This window comes from Dermacentor variabilis, chromosome 6, assembly GCF_050947875.1.
Source record: "Dermacentor variabilis isolate Ectoservices chromosome 6, ASM5094787v1, whole genome shotgun sequence".
NCBI lineage: Eukaryota > Metazoa > Arthropoda > Arachnida > Ixodida > Ixodidae > Dermacentor > Dermacentor variabilis.
In genome coordinates this window covers 142,394,907-142,419,207 of record NC_134573.1, presented here as the reverse complement: position 1 = coordinate 142,419,207, position 24,301 = coordinate 142,394,907, and the positions used below count along the sequence as shown (strand labels likewise).

The 24,301-nt window shown below is 48.2% G+C and overlaps 1 protein-coding gene across 5 annotated transcripts in view; it reads right to left on the bottom strand.

Annotated features, from left to right (window-relative positions):
• The window catches only part of LOC142585368 (GRAM domain-containing protein 4-like), a 150,573-nt gene that overhangs the window by 27,665 nt on the left and 98,607 nt on the right, over positions 1 to 24,301 (bottom strand). The window contains exon 1 of one of the 5 annotated variants that reach the window (XM_075696086.1): positions 10,880 to 10,981. The exons of 2 other annotated variants lie outside the window; for them this stretch is intronic. Coding sequence is in view for 2 of the 3 variants with exons in the window: in XM_075696082.1 (XP_075552197.1) it covers positions 10,031 to 10,165 (135 nt within the window). In the remaining variant the exon portion in view is untranslated. Of the gene's footprint in view, positions 1 to 10,030; positions 10,432 to 10,879; positions 10,982 to 24,301 lie in introns of those variants that run through there. 2 more of the 5 variants (XM_075696082.1, XM_075696085.1) reach the window with 2 other exon arrangements.

Below are 24,301 nucleotides of genomic sequence, written 5' to 3'. Positions count from 1 at the left end.
ACGTTGGCACACATCACAACGCGCAAATCGCACGCTTGCTGCCTGCGTTGCTCGTTCGTCCACACTTGTACGAGGTGATGCAAATTAGACACCAAAAAAATAAAAAAATAAAACAAGCTCTTCAAACACACCGAGCGAGAGGAAAATGCCCGTCTCGGAGAAAGCAGGCGGGGGTTGCTGCGCTCTACCACGAACGCGTGAAAAACCAGCCTTGGCTCCATGCCCGCTTCGGATGAACACAGATTCCCGCGGTCACTTCAGAGAAAAAGACACGACAATTAAAGTTGGGGAAACCGGCACAGTTTCAGCGTCGTTTGTGTATCACATATATACCACACCCGTGCGGCCCGCAACAGTCACCGTTGCATATGTACACTCGGGCAGCAGAGCGTCGTTCGACGCGTTTTAAGTGGCATTTCTCTCCAGCAGGTTCTTTTATACACTTCGTTAAAGAGCTACTTTTTTTTTCCACGCGTGTAGAGCGGTGAAAGAAATAAAAGCGCGCATTTGGGCAACCTTGGGAAAAGATACGTTGATACGCGACCTCCAAGCGCCTGTTTATTTTCCTCTGCGCAGGCAACGAATCCTCCGGGCGGTTCAGATTAACATCGCCGCTCGCGTAGAGCTGGCAAATGTCTAATCTGCCACGCTGGAAGAGTAATATAGAGCACAAAGAAAGAAAGAAAGAAAGAAAGAAAGAAAGAAAGAAAGAAAGAAAGAAAGAAAGAAAGAAAGAAAGAAAGAAAGGAAGAAAGAAATGAGGCGAGTCCCCGAGCAGTAGTAAGGTGACATGCCTAAACGGAGAAGCCGCGATGGTGATCTGCATGCCGTCTACGAATTTTTATCTTCGTTGCGCAAGAATTGTACGAAGATGTAAATCAAACGTACGCTCCTTCTTGCGCATGCCTAATTTATCGGGAGTCGCAGTGCAATGCCAAGAAATAAATGGGAGAAAGTGACTATCGTGGAGGGAGTCAGCTTCGTACCAAGTCGGTACGTTCGCGGATATACGAGGCGGGGGGGAAGGGGCGGATGTGCTGGAAAGTGAGGTCGCCGAGACTTGCTCTCACTTCGAAGCGAGGCAGCTATGCGACAGCTTTGTGCCTGCGACTGGAGCCGATATGCACCGAGTGAAAAACTACCGCACATATCTAATAAGGAGGGTTGCATGCAGACCGCGCCCGTATCGACTCACTTTTCTGTAACGCCGGACTTCGGTGGTTTGTTTTCTCGATGCAAAATAAATGAAAAAAAAAACAAGGGAAGAAAAAGAAATGCAATGATCGGTGCGGGCGTGTAAGGTGCATATGAATTCACTTTTTTAAATCCTTCTCTCTCTCACCTATCGCATCCCCTTGCCCCTCCCCCAGTACAGGGTAGCCAACCGGAGATAATCTCTGGTTAACCTCCCTGTCTCTCCTTTGCCTTTCTCTCTACTCTGGTCCCCATGTTCGAGTCCGAGGACAGATCTCTTCGTGCGGAGGTCGCTCAGTTCTCTGAGCTAAGGCAAAAGCGCGTGCGCATTGTAAATTACCTTGTGTAGTCTTGACTGAAGGTGTGTACGGTATAACTGACAGACGCACCACGCCGAAAGTCGGATGAGAAGTATACAAGCCTGAACAGCCAGTTCCGAAGGCACGCGAGACGGTTAGCTCGCGACGGTGTCAACTCCTGGCGTTTGCGGCCGTGCGCTCGCAAAACAACCGCAAGTGCTGCACCCAAGGGTTTCCCGGGTCAGTCGCGTGTGTGAAGACGTTTGCCCCATAAATCCGGGATCCTTGAACGCAGCTTCCGTTTTCAGTGAGGGTGTTTCACAGAGCGCGAGCTTTTAGGCGCCCGTTCCTGCGGCGTGCTTCGGTGTTGTGCCTCGGCGTAATCGAGCGAACGAGCACAGAAATGAATGAAAGAGCGAACGTGGAGTTCTGTGGGCGATGAAAGACATCCCCTGCTGCGGCGGCGGCCGAGCGGAGGAAAGAAAAAAAGATAGAGAGAAAACCAGAAAGCTCGCCCTATCGTATAGCGTTCACCGAAAGCGTTTCCCGATAAAGATTGCGGTTCGATAAGCTGCAGTTGCCGAGGAAGCGGCAACTGTGTGGCCGGTCACCTCGCGGCTCTGCCAGCCGGTGTGGTGATTGGTGCGATGCCGCAATATATCGCGAAATGAAAACACATGTAGAGCTGCGCTCAAATTTCGCATTAGGGAGCATCGTATCGTCGGTGATCTTTCTTTTTGTTTTTTGTCATTGTCGTGATTGCGCTTGTAGTTGTATCGCAGACAATGGGAAAAAATTCTATGCTCACTTTTCACGGTTTTTCTTTTAATGGAAAAATAAATAAATTATGGGGTTTCACGTGCCAAAACCACGATCTGGTTATGAGGCACGCCGTCGTGGGGGACTCCGGATAAATTTTTGAAGTAGTAAAGGCAAGGCGCAGAAGACCAGGACTCAGGAAGAAGAACACAAACGACAGGACCGGCGATGGTCCTGTCGTTTGTGTTCTTCCTGAGTCCGGGTTTTCTGCGCCTTGCCTTTACTACTTCAAGCGGGAACCAACTAGCCCAAGCAAGAGTTCTACTTGGATAAATTTTGACCACACGGGGTTCCTTAACGTGCACCCAAATCTAAGCACACCTGTGCTTTTGCATTTCGCCCCCATCGAAATGCGGCCGCCGTTGCCGGGATTCGATCCCGCGACCTCCTACTTAGCACGCGCAACACCAAAACGACTAAGCAACCGCGGCAGGTGTTTTTCTTTAACGGAAGTGACCGTTTCGCGTGCGGAAGGGAAGTGGTCTTCCACCGTGGAGATTGATTTCACTCCACGTCATCATTTCATTCATTAAACAATCTAAAATTGCGAAAAAAAGAAATAAAAGCCGGCGACATATTTGTTTCCCAACGTTTTCCAACATCGCAGTAAGCTAAACTAAGTCGACCACGTGATCGGGCTCAAACAAATGCGACCCAGCCGTCGGAGACGTGGTGCGGCGTAACGAACAGCGCGCGGAGACCGGGACACGTCACGGCAGTAACAGATGTCCCCATTTGCAAAAAAAAAGGCGTCCGCGTAGCAGCAGCAGCAGCAGCAGCACAGCATCACGTGTATACGCGCGTTTGAAGTTGTTCTCTCGATTGGCGACCGCGCTACGCAGGAAACATCTCTTCGTCGCGCTCCCCGCGTCTCTGCACGCGCCAGCCTTGAGCTGCAGGAAGCTGTGACAAAGCGCACGGCCACTCAATGGAAACAAGTTTGTTTCCATTGAGCGGCCGTGCAAAGGGGAACCTCGCGGATAATAGAAAAAAATCTGGAGGAGGTCGTGGCGGAGTAGAGTGGGGGGAAGGGGAGGGTAGTGGAGATGACCGCGCGTGTGTATATAGGAAGCCAGAAAGGGCGACTCATCGGCATGCGAGGCAAATCTCTGCAGCTGCGGCCGACCGACCGACAGACCAACGCGACAGTTCGATGCAGCAAAGCGGTGTTCGTCCTTTGTTTTCTGTCTCGCTTCTGACGTCGTCGTCTTGGATACAGACTAGACGCTCGGGCGATCGAAGGGAACGCGAGCACTCTTCCAGCGGTCCACGCAGGCGGAGTGGGCACCACATAAGCGCATTTAAACTGGAGGCAAAAAGCGCAACAGGATTGAAAAAAACACGGAAAAAAAGAAAAATAAAGAAACGGAGATCAGGCTTGCGTATACATTGGCACGCGTGTGTAAATACAATTCGACGTGAAATGTTCGGACAAGCTGAGAAGCTTGTAAATCGTTAACAACTGATTTCAGTTATTTGACGAACAATGATAATGGCAGTAATGGAACAGTGTAACGGGATATTACCAGGTGTAAGCACAGTTTTGCGTTCGCCGATGGAGAGAAGCGTGACAGTTCAGCACCGGACATGGTTTTAAAGATCATCGAAACATCGTGAATAAATCGAAACAAACTCGTATAATAGACAACCTCAAAGTGAGCGTTTTTTTCTTTCTTTTTTGTTGAACGACTGGGAATTGAGTGCAACTTATCAACCGCCCTCCCTTACCCGCGTACGTTCGCTCAAGAAACTGGCGCCCCTGCACGACAGCCACAACTATCGTACAGCAGAAATCATTCAGAACGTTTTTCGCGTTCATCGTTCCGTTTCCCTCGAGACTATAATACGTGGGTGGTTTAATCCATGACACATTCGAACATGAAAAAAAAAAAATTTGCGTTCGACAACCCCGAATAACGAGTTCTCGAGTCGAGTACGAATCGAATAGCAGGCACTGTTCGATTCGTATCTGAAATTTCTAATTTTCCGCACACCCCTATACTACCAATTCTAGTTGGCTGAACGACGCGACCCATAGCTTTCGATGTATAGTGCACGGATTTGATTGATGGGGTGGAGTTTAGTGACATATGCAGGGGGGGGGGGGGGACACGAACATTGCTGAATTCGTAACCGTCTTTCGCTTCGGTAAGCGCGCGAAATATACGATCTGCCCGAACGAAGGGGCGTCAGTGAGTCAGTGACGGTACTGATTACATATCCGAAGGCGTGCGCATTACAACTTGGGAGGAAAGTTTCTTTTAACATACTGTTGATGGCAGCCCCGTTCTGATCGTGGCACTATGTGTTCCCGTAGAACTTGGAACGCTCCCCCCAACCCCCCTACCATCTCTGCCCCCCTCAAAAAAGAAAGAAAAAGACTAGAGAGAGAAAAGTACCGTACACATGTCGCCGCATATGTGCTGTATGCGCCGGACGTCATTGTTTTGCCCTCGAGAATATCGAGGAAGTTAACTGCGCGGTTGGGCCCGGTTTTGCGTCACCCCTATGTACAGTATAGCTGCGAATGTCACGCGGAGACGAACGTCGTATCTCACGTATAGCAGTACGGCATTGTCGCATTGTGCGCTTTGGGAAATGGCACTTCGCTAGCGAAAAGTGGGGCCTCGAGTGTTTGACACTGCGTTTTTTTGTGCGTATGTTAATTCATTTCGCATAGGTCAAAACGTTTCTTTTCTCTCTCTCTCACTCTCCGTATGCGTGTGTGCGTACGTGTGCGTTCGAGTGTGTGCGTATTGGTGTTTGTCCACTCCGTTAAGGTTGCTCTTCCTTCGCGACAAATGCCAATTTAGCTATTTGGGCGCAAATTGACACTCATACACGGAGGACAGATAAGACGCTCTGCGTGTCTGTGTCAATTTCCACCCCTCTCCTAATAGCTATGTTGCACCAGGCTATATCCCAACACCAAATACACTTAAATCACAATGTATCTTCAGATATCCGAAGATCAGATTGCTTCAATCAGATTGCTGTTTTTGGTGCGTTTAATCCACAATCGAAGACATTTTCCCGTGTGAAAGCGTACACTCGACGAGGCGACGATGTGCTGACGTTCACAGAGACGTTTGTGACTCGTAGCGAAGGCAGGCCATGAGAAAAAACGTCTCTAATTATTCCACAAAGGTTCCCACGTACAAGGCACAACTCCGCGCAGAATGCGGTAGAGGAAGCTTGTCTGTACACACGCCACTCCCAACGTGATACGATGGGTTATCAAGGTTGCGTCACAACCAGCGAAGGCGTGCATCGGGAACGGTAAACGATCTTCATACTTTATAGATAAAAGACTTTGTCACAGAATTGGCCTCCCGTCAATTGCGTCTGCAGATATGTCGTTTGCGGGCAGTGATTTCAAGGACGTGCGAAAGAGACAACGGTGTCGCATTCGATGCGCGTGTTGCGATTTGAAATAAGTATCCATGACGTCAGGTAAAACTTAGCGATAATATCTGTCTGTCTGTCTGTCTGTCTGTCTGTCTGTCTGTCTGTCTGTCTGTCTGTCTGTCTGTCTGTCTGTCTGTCTGTCTGTCTGTCTGTCTGTCTGTCACTCACTCACTCACTCACTCACTCACTCACTCACTCACTCACTCACTCACTCACTCACTCACTCACTCACTCACTCACTCACTCACTCACTCACTCACTCACTCACTCACTCACTCACTCACTCACTCACTCACTCACTCACTCACTCACTCACTCACTCACTCACTCACTCACTAATGTGCACGCATTCGGATATATGCAATCGATGCCGTCACTGACTCACTGACACCGCTTCGTTCGTGCAGATCGCATATTTCACGAGCTAACCGAAGCGAAGGCCCGTTACGAATTCAGCAATGTTCGTGTTCCCCCCCGTATATGTCACTAAACTCCACCCCATCAATCAAATGCGTGCACTATACATCAAAAGCTATAGGTCGCGTCATGCAACCAGCTAGAACTGTGAGTAGGGGTGTGCATGCGGAAAATCCGAAATTTCATATACGAATCGAACAGCGTCTTGTCTGTCTGTCTGTCTGTCTGTCTGTCTGTCTGTCTGTCTGTCTGTCTCTCTCTCTCTCTCTCTCTCTCTCTCTCTCTCTCTCTCTCTCTCAATTGACATAGGAAGAGAACAGATCCGAGCCAACCGTATGCACTCGTTGCCAAGTGAGTCGGGCACGCCGACTCAGGATGGAGTTGGGTACGCTGACTCGGAAATGGTTTAAAATCGAAGGCATTTGCACGACGTGGTGTTCTGGAAGTCTGGTGTCAGCACACATTTTGTTAATTAGGCGCACGAAACAATGCAATCGATTTGCTATTAACTGTTGCCTTATTTAATCGGCGTTATCTTTCCTCAAGATATGTGCAAAGGCCGCGCCCAGAATAAAACTCCTCAGAAGACACTCGTGTTCTTTGCGTTTGCATACCGTCGAAATTTCAAGTACCACGTTGTTGTGTTTTTTTGCCACACGGTAATTTACTGCAAGCTAATCTGTCAGCGTGCATTAAAAGACATTTCGAGCTGTCGATTTCTTTTGTTTAAGAATGATGATGATGACTATGATATGATGATTTATTGAATCCCCTTTGAAACGGGCGGTGACATATAGTCCCCTCGCCTGCTTGAGTTAATCAGGTATGCTATGCATGTTTTTAATTCTAGCATTTTTGTATACATCTCATTAATGTTTCTTATTCTTACTTTTACTTTTTTTTCTCCTTCTTTTTTTTTTTTTTTGTAAAGTTGAGATTCTAGCCCGCCATCATGCAGCAGACTTTGCCCACCTTCTCCCACTCACTTTACTACTTTCTTTTTTTTTTTCTAATGAGCCACCACACCATCTGGTTCCGGAACAATGGACAGTATGAGAGACACAAATAATTATAAGGACGGGACAGGAAACTTAATGAACAAAACAAACCGGTAGGCTGCCCTGCGAAAAAAAAGAAGGAAAAATGTGCAGGTGTGTTGTTGCAATAGCGGGGCTCGCTTCATAATAGATGCAAGCTGAATCTGCGTATATCACGGAAGACTTCACGGAAGACTTCACGCGCGTGGCTGCAAACGTAGAATATCTAACTCGCGGTCAGTGTTGGAGCTTCTCAACTGGTTCAGTCCCACTAACCACTGCAGGCTATTTTTGTTTCTCGATACACTTTTCTCGGTGTCAGTTCCCTTGTGGCATATACTTCGCGCCCTTGTGTTGGTTATGTTCGTCCATTAGTTGCGTCAGTGTAACACTAAGCGCAATACAATCATGAGCACCCGGCAATTACGTTAATCGCCAATGACGTCCGAATTAGCATGCCACTCGCTACGGTCGTCGCCAAGTTCAGCCTCATCCGCATCACTACAACGTCACCCACGCTGAGCGATTCACAGCGGACAAGTTCCTGTTGATAGCGAGAGTCGACTTAATGTTACGAGGGGCATCTCGTCACATTAAGTACGATTCTCGCTATATGTTTAATTGTCTGGCACCTGAACTGCACATGGCCGGCTACAACCACAGCAATGCCAAATGGATCGCATATGGATGAACGCGTCTGACTGGTATTTTTGCAAGATGAAGTGCGTCAGAGGCAAGCCCTTGCGTCACCTGTTACACGAATTGGAGGCACGCTTTCAGTGTCCGCAAGTTAAGCTTAACCGCTTATACTGGAATGTAGCGAGCCTGCCTCTGGATGAGGGGTTTTATGTTTTTTTTTTTTTCAGAATTGCTTCAGGTAAACTTGGTGACGCATGAGAACGGAAATAGAGAGACAAATGCAGACAAATGTGTTATTGTACTCGGCGCATACTGAGCTAGATAATTGATATTAGTTATAAGGCACCCATAACGACCGAATCGTAGGTACGCGGTGAACGCTAACTTGTATTGCTTCGGGTCGAAGTGCAACGCGATCGTCGAATCGAATCGAATCAATGCCCAATGCGCATTGAATACGAATGTCTGCACGTGGATGCATGGATCATAACTGTTTCCGCGCGCATTTGTCAACGTGGAAGCGCGAAATCCTCCACGTTCGGTTTCGGATAACTTGCTGCCGCTTCGTTTCGACCAGGCGGCGCATATATGCGTTGACACTGACAAGCGATCACCTTGTTCTGATTCGCGAAGCAGTTCGTGCGCAAGAACGTTCGTAAGAACGCGCCCGCGAGCCTATTGTACATGGTGGTGAATTGACATACAAACTGCACGGCTACATGTCTCATTTGCTTTTCGTTAACAATGCGCATTCTTTGGCAGTGAGCGACAAGTGCAAATGGAGCACCAATGCGTTTCGTCGCACGGTATCGAGATGCAAAACGAAAATGGCGCCGGTGTCATATAGATATATAGGACCAGGGAAAAGACACGGATGTTAACAAGAGCCCGGTTTGCTACCCTGCACGAAGCAAAAAGAATATAAAGAGACAAAAAAAAGGAGAAAGATGTCCAGGGAAATGGTATTTGTTGCAAAAAATATTAAGGCGTCGCACCTCAGAACCCTCTTTAAGTGGATATGTCTCGCTCTTGCGTTGCGCAAGATGAGTACGAACCAACTAGAGTCCGCAAGAAAGCCTCGCTTCCATTCCTATAGTACAACACGTGCACTATAACGAAATTGATGAAATGTAAATTAGTGAATTTCGCTAATTAGTCAGTCAATTATGTAAATAGATTGATCGCGCAGAGAAGTGCAGCTGTGCCGAGTAATACTGCAGAGGAGGACCGAGTAATTCTTAATCTAATAGTCTGTTAATAATACGCGCCATATCGGTGAAAGCAGCCGGAAAATCGCAATCGGTTCTTAAGAGGAAGCTTTAGCTCGAGTGCTCCTATCTAAATACATGTAAAAGGAGAATTCGTTTTGCTCCGCAACCACTGCACCAAATTTGACGAGGTTTGTTGCATTTAAAAGACAAACTTAAAATTTAGTGACTGTTGGTTTCGAATTTTTGAGTTAGATTGTCAATTTTTTATTAAAAATTGGCGAAAATCGAAAATTTTCAAAAAACGAAACTATAAAGTTTACAACTCTGTAACTTAACCACTATAAATGATAATACAATTCTGTGAATTGCATCTAATAGTACATCTAAAGCGGACAAAATTGATATGTTACACATGAATATAAAAAAATTTAATCATAGGGAAATACAGCTTTTGCGAAACCGTTGTAACCAACGTAACAAATTCACGTAGGATGTAAAACGACATATTGAATTTGTCCGCTTTGAATGATCTAATGAATGTCGTTTACAGAACCGCGATATCAGTTCTTGATGTAAAGCTATGAATTTGTAAACTTCGTGATTCTATTTTTTTCTAACGGTCAAATATTTGAAAATCGTTTTAAGAAATTTCAAGCCCTAAATCGAAATTCCGCTTCCAACAGTCACTAGAATTTAACTTTCTCTTTCAAATGCGACAAATTTCATCAAAATCGGTCCAGGGGTTATCTCATAAAAACGTTTTTGCGTTTTACATGTATTTGAATAGGCCGCGTCGGAGTTGGGCCCGAGCTAAAGCTTCCTCTTAAGAGCAAAATGCTTTGCGAGTTCGACTCTCGCTGCGTCCGAGCGTTAATTGCGCGCTACAAGCACCAAATAAAGAAAAGAAAATAGCGTAAAGTTTGCGTCGGTAGTCCAGCTTATGAGCCCGCGCACTCCACAGATCGATCAGATGGCAATCACAGAGGGGGCGGCGAACTTGACCTACCTTGAGATACTGACTAGTTTTCCGCTTCCGCGGGGGCGGCTCGATCTTGGGCTGCGACTCCACCGTAGGCATATCGCCACTCCTCGATTCCACACCAGCTGAAGTGTCACTCAACGCCGTCGGGGGCGCGGGCATACGCAAAACAGAGGAACACTCAAAATCCTTTCGGGGAGGCGGGCGGGGTGTCCCGTCTTCCGCGTACACACAGTGCAACGCGCGCACAATTCGCGTATACACACGCGACTTTCCAAAGTCGAGGGGATCGAGTTATCGTCGATCCGTCACTGCGGGGAGCGGGCGGACACCACTCGTGTAAGAAATCGCGGCTTTTCGAGCACTGGGAAGCCCGCGAGCGTCGCCGGCCGGTTTTATGAACCGCGCGCGACCGATGTGACGTCCCGCCTGACGCAAGCGAGCCGCGAAAAAGAAAGGTGTCTCTGTGAGGAGAAGGCGTGACTGGAATCGACTGCAAGGCCGCCGGACGGGGCTCGCCAGTTGCATAGGCAGTGTGTGCGCGTGTGCGTGTGCGTGTGCGTGCGTGCGTGCGTGCGTGCGCGTGCGTGCGTGCGTGCGTGCGCGTGTGTGTGTGTGTGTGTGTGTGTGTGTGTGTGTGTGTGTGTGTGTGTGTGTGTGTGTGTGTGTGTGCGTGTGTGCGTGCGTGCGTGCGTGCGTGCGTGTGCGCGTGTGTGCGTGTGTGCGTGTGCGCGTGTGTGCGTGCGTGCGTGTGTGTGTGGGGGGGGGGTGCGTTGCACACAATGGCTATCGACGCAGGGTGAAAGGGCTGGCCCTAACCCCGCGGGCGTGAAATATTCAAGAGTGAACGCGATTGCATGAGGTATAGATACGTACGTGGTGGCGAAAGTAGCTCGCTGTTGTTGTTCGAGCTGATCAGTCGGGACGCGCGAAACAACAACGGTTTACTTGGAGCGCGTAAACACCGATGCGAACGTGGCTTCTGCGACGTTGGCTAAAACTAGCTATTCCCTCTATTGGAAGGGGGGGGGGGGGTGGAGCGGAAATTCCTGTTCGTCACTCTCTCAAACTACCCCCTTACGTATGGAGGCATCGCTGCGGCTCGCGATCGAGAGATATTCCTGAGAGAGAGAGAGAGAGAGAGAGAGAGAGAGAGAGAGAGAGAGTGGCGCTGGACGTCCGCCAGACCTCGCTCGCGAGGAACCGCAGAAACTTCCCGACTCTGGCGACGAACACGACCGATGGGAAACGTTTCCTAAGAAAAAAAATAAATAACCAATTCTGTATTTGTGGATTTACAGGGTACAAATATGGGCCCGCGCAAACCAACAGATGGCTTGTGGGGCTGTGCGCGGCAGAAAGGGACAAGCCGGAGCGTACACCACTGTCGGTTTGTATAAAGGCCGCGTTGGAGGGGTGACCGATGCATGCGCAAAGGTGCGACTGAATAGTGTCTGTACAGATCTGAAGAAAACATCGGGACACGTGTATAGTGCGCCTGCTCTCAACGCGACGTCCGGCACGTGTCTCTCTATCTGTATGCATACAAACCGCACTAAACCGGCTCGACTCCGGAACATTTTCCGAGACGGAAATTCCCGCACCGTGACCGCTTCCGTTGCGTTAAAGCTATTCGTGCGCTATACTTGTAGCTTTCTTTTTTCTTTTTTTTTTTGAAGTGTACCGGCAGTTTATATCGTCTTGCTGCACGTGCTTGCAGTGCTCCATCTCTGCCTGGTTGCCTCTTTAATATTCCCCTGTTTTCCTTCTTTGTACAGTGTAGAGAGAAAAAAAACGGGACACTCATCTGGTGCTCCCTAATTTTCCCATCCTCGCCGCTCTCTCTCTCTCTCTCTCTCTCTCTCTCTCTCTCTCTCTCTCTCTCTCTCTCTCTCTCTCTCTCTCTCTCTCTCTCTCCACCGTGGTGGCTCAGTGGCTATGGCATTCTGCTGCTAAGCACAAGGTCCCGGCTTCGATTCCCGGCCGCGGCGGCCGCATTTCGAAGGGAATGAAGTGCAAAAAAAAAAAAAAACGTCCGTGCACTCCCGAGCCCTCCACCAAGGCGTCTCTTCTAACCCCACTGTATCTTCGCGATGTTCAACCAAATCACTCAATAAATTAATTAATCGACAAATCAATTAATTAGTTATTAATTAAATAGACAGTCGGTCGATCAATTAGTTAACTAATCAAATTCATTTTGTCGAAAGGCGTTCAGTAAGGTGCGAGCTAATGCCACGACAGCGGGGGCTGCCTATATATACTTGTGAATTCGTGCCGTAAACGCAAGTTCTTTTCATTGCAGAAAAAAAAAAAAACTTGATTGAGAATTCTTTGCCACATTCATAATGTAGTCGGCGCGATTGATCACTTATGGGGTTTAAGCTGCTGAAATAAGACCAGGGCGGAACGCTCGCGTCTCCTACTGCAAGCCGGCCTCCGCTACAGTGTGACAACCAGCTATGACCACTGGATAAATGACAACAGATTCCACAAAACATTGCTTCAATTCATACACAACACAGACCTCACAGCACACATATAATACACATATACGCATCAAGAATTATGCCTTAAGGGCAAGTCTCTATCGCGAAAAAAAAAAAAAAACAGCGTAGAGCTCCGGGTGAATATATAGAGGGAAAATGTTTAACGTTCACTTAAATCTGAGCGCACTAATAATTTTTTTAATTCCGCCTTCATTGGAACGCGGAAGTGCCGTGGATTCGAGCCCACGACCTATATAAATGGTCTAACAGCGGAGTACCGTGTGCATTGGAATAGCGCGGTGGAAAGTGCAGTTAAGGAAGGCTTGCGTGGTGCGACGCATTATTCTTGCTAGGACTAGTAAGATATAATAATAATAATAATAATAATAATAATAATAATAATAATAATAATAATAATAATAATAATAATAATAATAATAATAATACCCGATCAAATACGACATGCGGATTACTTTCTTTAAACTCTTTCCGCACTTGCTTGGAAAAAAAAGTAGATTATTATCAAATGAAATCGTTAGCCGTTCCACTCTGTGAAGGTGACCAGCGAAGCTGTTTAGCACACGACACAGAGGTGAGACGGAAATTTTGAACAAAGGTACGAACACATCAATGTATATACATTTGCGTGGACGACTAATATATATATATATATATATATATATATATATATATATATATATATATATATATATATATATATATATATATATATATATCCTCTGCATTACGAGGGGCATTAGCCATCCTCTTGTGCTTGTTTAGGGGCGGGGGGGGGGGGGCATGCACCATTGCTGATGATGAAAGTGTTTGATGACGCAGAGCAAAAGATGCTCGGCAGCCTAGCCATACACAGCTTCGCTGTAGAAAAGCAAGGCTCAATTTTCCCGCACGATACTGGCACCCGAACTGTGACGTCAATGACATCATCTTGGGATGCCAAATATTTCGACGTATGTTTTCGCGCATTTCAGTTCGTCGGGCGTTGCAGCGTTGGAAAAAAAAGAATGTGTCCATATCAAGTTTTCGCTCAATTTCGTAACGAAACGCGACGTTTTCCTAAGCAATTACCCCAATACCACTCTCGACCAGACGCCAATCCTGTCTTGCGCAGCAACACGGTCACGGTCGTATACGCGCGTTTATTACCTAACGTACTTGGCCTTCAACGCACACCGATGACTCTGGGAACGCGCGTGAGGCACGCGGAGTGCCTTCTGGGAAAAGCGTCTCATGTAGATTACAGCGCCTTTTAGCCAACGCTCGGCCCTTGTACTTCATAACCGAACTAAGCGGTATTTGAACTGGAAAAGTGAGAGCGGGGCCGCCATGCGGCACCACTTCTAACTATAGCTTATGGATGGTTTGCACTGACGTCATCGTGGCCGCCATCTTGGGTCACTAGGATGTCGAGAAGATGCGTAAAGCCAGGAATGTGACGGCACGACAACGCGCCACATATAATCGCGCTTTGCTCAGAGCGACAAATCGATAAGAGTGACAATCCGGTGAAAAAAAAGAATACGGTCACCGTGAAAAAGGCCCAATGATGAACGCGGTGCTGATATGGTGTACTGACGTCATCGTGACCGGCCGCCATGTTTGGGTACTAACTAGCACGGTGAAAAAACTGCGTCCGTGACGACACGTGCAAGCCATCTGTAGAGAAACAATTAGATATGTATGGTCGAACTCTTTTTTTTCGCCGAGTAGGCGCTGTCGCCTTTACCCTCCGTGGTTGCTCAGTGACTATGGTGTTAGGCTGCTGAGCACGAGGTCGCGGGATCGAATCCCGGCCACGGCGGCCGCATATCGATGGGGGCGAAATGCGAAAACACCCGTGTACTTACATTTAGGTGCACGTTAAAGAGCCCCAGGTGGTCGAAATTTCCGGAGTCCTCCACTACGGCGTGCCTCATAATCAGAAAGTGGTTTTGGCACGTAAAACCCCATAATTTAATAAATTTTTTTGTCGCCTTTTAAGTACCCTGTAATGCACGTAAGAAAAAACGTTACGCGGCGAGCATGCACGTGACTCGGCTGAAAAGGAACCCTCTCCTTTGCTGCACTTCGTTCTGCGGGTATTGCTGTACTTCGTTCCGTCTGTATTGCTGCACTTTGTTCCGTGGGTATTGTGGCACTTCGTTCCGCGGGCATTAGTGACAGTTGCGCGCGAGCGAACGACCGCTTCTTTCGCACGGGCTATAGAAAGATGTTCACATTTGTTGTCTTTACCACACGGTGATCTTGCGATCTGATTGATGCTCGGCTGCATGAAAGCCGTGCAAGCAAGAAAAGAAAAAAAAAGCGAGAAAATAGTACTGGTATAGGTATGTTACAAAAGAAAAAAAAGAGAGATGCAATAAACATCGACGGTGATTGTCAATGTAAGCGATTGACCGAGCACATTTAGAAATGTACTCGCTCGAATAAATGAGCGACGCTCTTGAAGGCATGTACTGTGGTAATGATGAGGACATTCACGTAGCGCTTCTTGTTTCATTGCGCAATTCCGTAGAGAATGTAGCCGTTAGCCAGCGCATCGATCCGTAGAGGTAGTATAGGTGAATAGCACGAGCGTATTCAAGGGTTAATAAAGAGCATTGCTAAATCCATTTAGAGTGAAAAATGCATTCTTACAAAATTACATTCGCGGTGTTTTGATTGTTTAGGAGAAATTGAAGGTGTATATAGTCCATTCTTTTAAACCCCAGCGCCGGCACGTCATTTTTGACGTTGCGAATTCTGTCTCTCGCTTCTTCGTAATACAATGTAGTCCATCGTTAACGATATAAAAATTAACCAGAGCTGTCCTTTGGAATGCATAACGAGCTCGAGGTCGCGGGATGAGATCCTGCGGCAGCCGCATTTCGACAGAGGCGAAACACGAGAATGCCCGTGCAAGGCGCATTTTGTGCTCGTTTAAGAACCCCAGGGTGGTTCAAATTGATCCGGTGTCTCCCACTACAAACGTGCCTCACGATCATGTCGTGGTTTTTGGCACGTAAAACCACAGAATTAAATTTTTTTTTGTCCTTTGGAACACACCCTAGTTCACGTTTACCGGCACGTAACTGTGTGACGTCATGAATTCACTTTCCCGGTTCCTTCGGAATACAATGTATGTAGTTCATCTCTACCGATAGGTGATTAACTATGCCCGCGCGCAGACGCGCTCCAACTCCATGACGTCACAACGAGTTGGCGCGGGAACTTGGAGGCGGCGTCGACGCCCGTCATTAGCTTCTACGCGTTTTTTCTGCCTGACCAAGCCTCCGCTTACGGCGAGAGATGCCATTGCATTATACTTATATTTACTTTCTATAATGCGCGTATTTAGTGCGGCAGGCGGGCGAGCATACATGGCAAACATATAGTTAATAAACGACGGAAAAAATATTAATACAACTTCTCCTACTATCCAACCTTTGACGTCCGTTTATACCTAATTAGCCAATCAATCGGTCGATCGAGCGAGCGAGCGAACGCCGAAAGGGCGAGCTCCTCCTACAGCTATCAACTCCAGTGCTGCAGGTTATTGTGACTCGAAGTGCGAGATGTATCCACATCTCAGAGCCTGCTTGCCGTGCGGACTATACAGATGCATAGTTTCTTTCCAAACTCGCCACGACTACGTGTTGGAGGAAGAGGCCCCGCGGCGACGGAGGGGAGGGGTTGACTAATTTGTCACAGAAACGAGCGTGTAGCGAGAAAGGTGTATTTGAACATAACCAAATGAGCATTAAGCGACCTCACCTCACGTAGTGAAAGAAGGTGGTCAGCTTAACCAAAGCACGTTTGCGTTGTAATAAGGTCTCGTTCCAGTCTTACGCACACCTATAGATCCGCGTATATACGCAGTCATGCCGTCATTTATTCATGAGGCACGTGCTGCGCAGATATCGCGTTCATAGGTAAATCCACCGGTTAAACCCGACAGAAGGATAAAATAGCACGCCCTTGGGCAAGATGGTCTTCAAGCTATACCAAGTGGCCAAGAACAGACGACACGTCTGCAGAATAAAGGGGGGCGACACAGGCGCGTATGTCCGCTTTCAAGTGTCGTCTGTTAATTTTCATGCGCTCTGTGGTTTGGAGACGAACCAATGTGTGGAAGTCCTGCAAGTGCGCGCGCGCGGAGGACAGTGGGGTAGCCAAAGGGTGGCACACCAGGAACGGGCCCCCCACCCCCAAATTTCTGTGTGAGTACGAGGCCTGCAGCCCAGTCACCCTCTCCCTTCTCTCCTCCTCCCCATGCCCGGACAAGCGGGTGCCCCACCGAAAAAAAATTTCTAGCTACGCCACTGGCTGTGGATGAACACTTCACCACCGGAAAGTGTTTTCTCTTTGAAATGTCTTGAAATGCGTCCTATTCAGCAAGACGGTGCGTAATTCTGCCAGTATTGCTATAAAAAGTGGGCCGCGTATTTCAGTCCATTACAGGAAGCGCACCGTTGTGAAGCCTCTCCAGCCATCTTGTGCAACCGCTCGTTATACTGTATATATTACATTGCGCGTATATAGCAGACGTGCATATATGGCCTCGCGCGCTTCTGCAGAACCGGTTACGAGATGGCCGTCAAATTAACACTGCATACCACGATCGTGCAGTTTCTCACGACGGGGCGGTGCACACAGCTGGACCCCGTGACGGCAAGGTCACATGACATACGCGAAACCTCGGTGGCGCCCCGGCCTGTTCAATGTCGCCAGGTGCTCGTTGACTGCGCCGCCGGCACCAACCTTCTCGACCGATTAAGGGCGGGTCGATGTCGAGAAAGTTTACAGCTATAACGCCCGAATGTAACGGACCCAAAAGGTCGTCGACTCGCGTCATTGAAGCGGCGCACTGCAGTGATCTGATCCGCCGGTGCTTGCCTTTTCACTTCGCGACCAAGGTGAAACGTATGAGTTGCGCGTCCAGGTGTGTATTTACACTGGCAGTGCTGCGCGGACGATTAATACACGCCTTTAGCCCGAAAGGTCAAGACGTTAAAGCACAGGTGACGTCTTTGCTCAGAGCCGGAGCGTTATGAGGCGTGCAGACAGGACACAAGAGTAGAAAAGTGGACAACGTGCACGTTGTTGTCCACTTTTCTACTCTTGTGTCCTGTCTGCACGCCTCACCTCTTTTTTGCATAATAAAGTCAGGTTGGCGCCTTCAAAATACTACTTCGGGTACTTCAGCGATGACAGTTTTTCGCCAGCGTTCACGAACCTACGATCGTCGTTGTCACCACCCCGTTGTCATGATAACGTAGAAAGTTTTGTAAGAATAAAATGCGTACCGAAATTTTGCACTGGCAACATGAGTTGGCCGACGTTGATACCTTTCACGCACGCACGCACACACGCACGCAAGGGTTTCGTGTGCTATAACTAAAATAGCCAGCAAAAAATGTCAAGATTTGCGAAGAGAAAACAATTCCTCGCCGTTGTCGCGACTTTGTCGCCATCGTAATGAATTGAAATGTGGGTTCTTACGTGCCGAAACCACGATTTGATTATAAGGCGCGCCGCAGTGAAGGCACTCCGGAATAATTTTTGGCCACCAGGGGTACTTTAACGTGCCCCCAATGTACGGGACAAGGGTGATGCCGCATTTCGCTCCCACCGAAATGCAACCCCGGAGACCGGGATTCGATCTCGCGACTTCGTGCTCAGCGGCGCAACACTATACCCGCTAAGTTACCGCGGCGGGTCGCCATCGCTGGTTTTTGGTGGCACTGATAGCAGAGCTTCGAAGTGGCGCCTTTCCTACATTTCAAAACTTGTAAAACTTGCAATGACGAAACTAATAATCTATAGTTTCAAAAGAAAGAAAAGGTAGAAGCTGAATTTTCATTCATTCTACTTTGATTTTTAACTTGTTTCTTATGCATTGGTACATCGGGAGGAATGGAGATGGAAACGGCCGATGTCGTCAAAGTACTGGTCACTGAGCGCAGTGGCCATTGCTGATAAGCATTGTTTGCACACCGGGTTATGGTTCTAAAACTTACCACTTGCGAGGAAAAGTCATGCTTTGTTAATGTTTTACGGCGCGCGAGTGCAGAACCCGCCGTGGTTACTCAGTGGCTATAGGTGTTGGGCTGCCAAGCACGAGGTCGCGGGATCGAATCCCGGCCACGGCTGCCGCATTTCGATGGGGGCGAAATGCGAAAACACCCGTGGTGCTTCGATTTAGATGCGCGTTAAAGAACCCCAGGTGGTCGAAATTTCCGGAGTCCCCCACTACGGCGTGCCTCACAATCGGAAAGTGGTTTTGGCACGTAAAGCCCCGTAATTTAATTTTTAACGCGAGTGCAGAACAATCACAACGAACGTTCGCCGTCAGGAGAGGCACAAAGCCAAAAACAAAAGCTTGACGTCAAGCCAAATGCTTTCTCACGTTCGCTCGCGCAGATGCGCTGAAGGAACGCTGGAATACTTCAAACGCACTAAGCGCGCGCTGACGTAGAGGAAGCTGGTCTCCTTCGCAATGGCGACCGAGCTGTCGAAGTCACGCCCATAGGAACCCCTTTTCTATTTCACAGTATCAATCCTCTCTTGCAGCTGTTTGAAAGGCGGATGCACTACTTGGGCATAATCGCACATGCTTTCGGCATCTGCAACTGCCTTGTGACATGCATAAGTAGGCAGCACTGAAGCAATGAAAGGGGGAAAAACATGCACACACACGCACGCACAGACACGCACGCACAGACACACGCACACTGACACACACCACCGGGGGAGCTCGAGCAAAGTCACCTCCCTCGGATCGAGTGTTGTTGGTCACGGTTCACATTCGGGTACGTGTGCTGGGCAAGCGGCCAAATAGATTCGTTAAGCGCAACATATGCTTAGCCACAAGCAGAATGACTCGTTAAGTACCCGCCCTTCTTTTTTTTAACCATGAGGAAATCCATACCTAGCTGGCCTCTGACTTGGGCATAATAATGTGCAACAAAAGTAAAGAGGTTGAGTGGTGTGGCCACCTTACCTGGCGCAGATTGCAAATTGCGCAATGTGTCGGGTCCTCTGATCCGTGGGATGGAATTTTCTTTTCATTGGTTTTGCTTTTAAATGGACACTGTGTAGAAGAATCATTTGAGCTATACTAGTAATAGCTCTTCAACAACACCAGAAAATCCACTCTTAACGTGCGGAGACACTTGGTAAGCAATAAAAAAAAATTGGAGGACGCTTAAGCTTCGCCTTCAAGAGTGGAACGCGACAGCGTTCCCGTCGACCCGCCAAGGGTTGTAAGACAATGGGCTACGGCGCAGCGACTACGCGCCCCGCATCGGACGCGGTGAGCGTCGAGCAACGCAGCGTTCGGCGCGACAACGAAATGTGCGCCTGAGCAAGCGACGCAAGCCTGAGCCTTAGAAACAGCTCGTTTCTAAGGCAACACCGCGTTCACTAGAGGCGCTTTTGTACCGCTTTGAAGCATCGAACTCGTGGCTCATTTATTGTATAGCAATAAAGAAGAAAAAAACTAGTGGCTCAGTGGTAACGTCTCCGTCTCACACTCCGGAGACCTTGGTTCGATTCCCACCCAGCCCATCTTGGAAGTTGCTTTTTATTTATGAAGTGCCTGCCGTGATTTATCGCTCACGGCCAACGCCGCGGACGCCGACGCCGACGACACCGGCTTTTCTGCGACACGAGCTCCTTAACGCTATCGCGTTAAAAAGAAACTGAAAAATGAAAAGCATGTGTTGAAGCCGCGTTGAAGTTAGATTCTGACGCCGTCTGCTCTGGCCTAGTTACTTCCTTCTTATCGTTGATTGATTGAAAACATGTTTTTATTATACAATTGAACTACACTGTATTTGGAAGCCCTCAGACAAAATTGATGCATGGCACATATGTGGGCCACATATTTCTTATATGTGGTCATATACAAACACATCTAGGGCCACATATAACGTCCTATGTGGATGTATACAGCTACGTACGTAGGCCCAGATGTCGCGTTGGGGGGACTTTATGCGGCGCCATATATCCGCGGTCATATATGTATGATACGTTATATGGCGAGTTGTATACACGGCACAATAACGTATAACCTATATACGCGGCCAAACCCGCCGCGGTGGTTTAGCGGCTGTGGTGTGTTGCACTGCTGCAGGCACGATACGAGGTCGCGGGATCGAATCCCGGCCGCCGCGGCCGCATTTCGATGGGGGCGAAAATGCATAAACGCCCGTGTCCCTTGCATTGGGGGCCCGTTAAGGATCCCCTGGGGGTCAAAATTATTCCGGTGTATCCCACTACGGCGTGCCCCATAACCAAATCGTGGTTCAATTTAAGTTAAAAAAAATTTAAATGCGTCACTATGGTGACAAAGTCGCGAGGACGGCGAGGAGCTCGCGCTCAACTTTTGTTGTTATTTTTTTTTTTTTTTGCAAATCTTGACATTTGTTGCTGGCGATAATTTCTGGACCACGAAATCCTTGCGCTTGCGTGTCCAGCGCGCGTCCAGCCAACGCTTAGCACCTTCCTCGCGGAATTTGTCAAGCGTAACACCTGATACTATCCGATAGTATATTTCATCATTATTGTTTGTCAGTATAGTCTACTACCGTTCACACAGACGAACACAGGCAGGTGATCGCTGATACGATGCGATATCACGCCAGATCTTGTGGTACATAATTGTGAGTTTGTAATAAGAAGGTCTAACACTGACCTGGACTCAGTAGTGATCCTAGTGGGTTCAGTGATTACATTGTCGAAACCATCGGATGTTACAACAGCACAAAAATCTCTTACATTTTGGTTATTAGAACCCGTATCAATGTTAAGGTCTCCACCGGAAATCAAAATAAAGATATTTTCATTAATGAAAGTTAGAAAAGAGCCCAAGAAATTGCAGGAACTAAGCAGCAGAAGCTTGATGTGGGCGAGTTGGTTTTGCATACTTGAAGCAAAGAGCGCTACGAAGACGCGGAAAAGAGGAACATGTACGACGGACAAGGGGCTAAGTCCTAACTAAGTCCCGCTGCCCTTCGGTGGGCGGTGCCAGACAGAAAGTACTGTTTTTTTCGCATGCAGTGTTAGCACTTCAATGTAGGATGTCATTGGGCAATAACGTTCAATTAGTTTACATTCCATATCTCCCTTTACTAATACAGCAACCCCGCTCCCTGTTGCATCGATTCGGTTTAGGTAGAATGATTTGCAGTGCTCCAGTCTGAAAACATCTTGGTCATTATGCACCAGCTTTCGGTCAGCATGATTGCCGAAAATAAGAAATTAAACTCGGCAAACATCTCTTTTTAAGGGAACACCTTATTTCTAACAAAGATAAACATCACACTCATATTGAATTCCAAACTCAATCTTTTTGTTGTAGGAAAGAAGAGTGGCTCAGATTGTGTCCTTTTTTTGCCTCTTTTTAGCAATGAAATGAGTTGAGCTTGAGTTTTCAGGGCTTCTGCATCCGTATTCCTACTACTGTACGTTGACGCAGCAAGCACGCAAGAGCGCGCGCAGCAATTTTTTTAGTGACTAGTCGGGAGAGCACATTTCTGGAACTGATCTCTAATTACATCTGCTATATGAAATGATCTCCGTGTACATGAACGATGCACCAGCCTAGTGGGAATTAAAGCGCGATGACCCCACTGCATGGATGAGTAAGCTGTGTATGTTCAGATGAGGACAGTTGCAAAACGGATCCCGAATATTTTTTTTCATTTTCACTAAAATTTTATTTCACTAGTTACTATTCAGCTGTGCGACTAACTAGTCAGCTGTGTGCGGTACAGCCCCGCTGCTTCTCACAATAAGCATGGCAGGACATGGCTAGCTATAACGTGGCTTACCCCTTGTTACTCAGTCGTGTGCCTATAAACTAATCAACTAGGCCTGCTGTCACCGGTGGCCTGGACCAGGATCCGCAAGTGCCAACCCTGTAACGTGTTCTGAGTGCCCTGCCCCTGTGCCTGCGGCGAATATCCATAACCTTTTGTGGGCTCGCCCTGGTACTCAGGATATTCGCCACTAGATGGTCAAGATGGCCAAACTAAAGCCCAACGTTCCCGAGGACTTAAGACGTAGGATAACGGACAACAAATGCGCTAACTCATTGCTGCAGTACCTGCATCACACACGGCTGCGTGCGTTTATTTGATGCCCCTTCTGTTCAATATTTTATTCTCATATGCCTTGCGACAAATAACCCCGATATAAAAAAGCCACACACACACAAAAAAAGGAAACGAAACTAGTCACCTGGTGTGTTGTCTCAGCTCCTTCGTGTCCTTCCCGTACTGAGAACTAGCATGAAAGGGCATGGATGGCTACAGCATGGCTGACTGAGGGCCAGTCAGCCATGTGACTAGCAACTGTACAGCTGGCTTATTGTATCTTCTATAGCCTGCTTCCTGCCCCATCTGTTCTAATTAGCATGGCAGGACATGTCTAGCTATAAGCATGACTGACTAGTCGCTGTAGTCAGCCGCATGTCACGTTACTTCGTTTCCCTTCTGCGTGTAGTCTTAGGCAGTGCGCTACGTTATTATTTGTATCAACTCGCTTACATGAAGCCACTGCGTCATGCAATGTAGTGCAGCCCCGCCGTCGGTAATCTACAATCCACGTCCCTGCAGGACTGTGGCGTGCAGTCCGAGAATCAAATGTTTGTCCACCAGACACCGCGGGAAGCAAGGGGTCGAAGTAGAGTGGGCAAGCAAGGGCGTCCAGTCGAAACGAGGGCACAGCCCCGTCCCTATCGCACCCGTCGCCGCATTATACGCGCACGCCCTCGTGCTACCACGCCAGATGCGTGACCTTCGACGCCCCCGGCGCGACCTCCGTCGTACGGCGACGCCGGAACCATCGTTGCAGTGCGTTGAGTTATACAGTATATGCCGCCTCGTGTGCGTTATGGCATTGTGCCCGTCTAGGCTTTTCTTTAACTATCTTTTCGTTATTGTGTTCTCCTGACCTCTGCACTCTCAAGAATAATCGAGACGTCAGTTGTCCATGCGTAGCACGATATACTCGATCGTTAAACGGCTGTGCAGGAATTCCCCCTTCAGGGTGGGGGGGGGGGGGGGGGGGGCTCTTCAGAAAACCCGTAGCTGTAGCTGAGCGCATGGATAAGGTTTTTCAAGACATACACTTGTGCTTTCGGAGTTGTATTTTTTAGATTAAAGAAACAAGACTATATGTGGGCTACGCGAATGTTCATTTTATAGATGCCTTAATCGTGGTACTCGGCGGACATTAGGGGCGCGAACAATTGCACTAGTCAGGTGCACTGTTAATTATGGTTCGCTAATTGAGTTTCTAACAAAATTAGGGGTTATGTTGCAAATCCGAAACCCAAGTCAGCTACTAGATTACGCAACAAAGCATGCCCGTAGGCTCAAAAATCTTGCGTTCGGAGACGCACGGTCGAGAAGGACGTACGTCCGCAAAACGTGCGGCGATATGTATTAATTCTGTTCCAGCCAACAGACGTGCGTGTCAATTCGTATGCGTCAACACGTAACGCTGGGAGCGCCGTTGCGCCAAGTTACCGAAACTCAGAATGCAAGGCCAATTAACAGAGTAAGTCCTTCTCCTTAGGATGTATGCCTGGCCCATGCAACATCTCGAAAAGTTGCGCGTACTACCGTATCGTTCTAAACTGTACTATCGTACCGCGAGCCATTGCCAACTGCGGGGCTGCCGCATGTACTTGGCAGAGTTGGACGGGGGCCTTGGCCTAGCTCGACCCCGCGAGGCGAACATGCTCCATCGGAGGAGGGGTGACCGGCCGTCGCGTGAGTCAGAGGTGGCAGCGTGACGC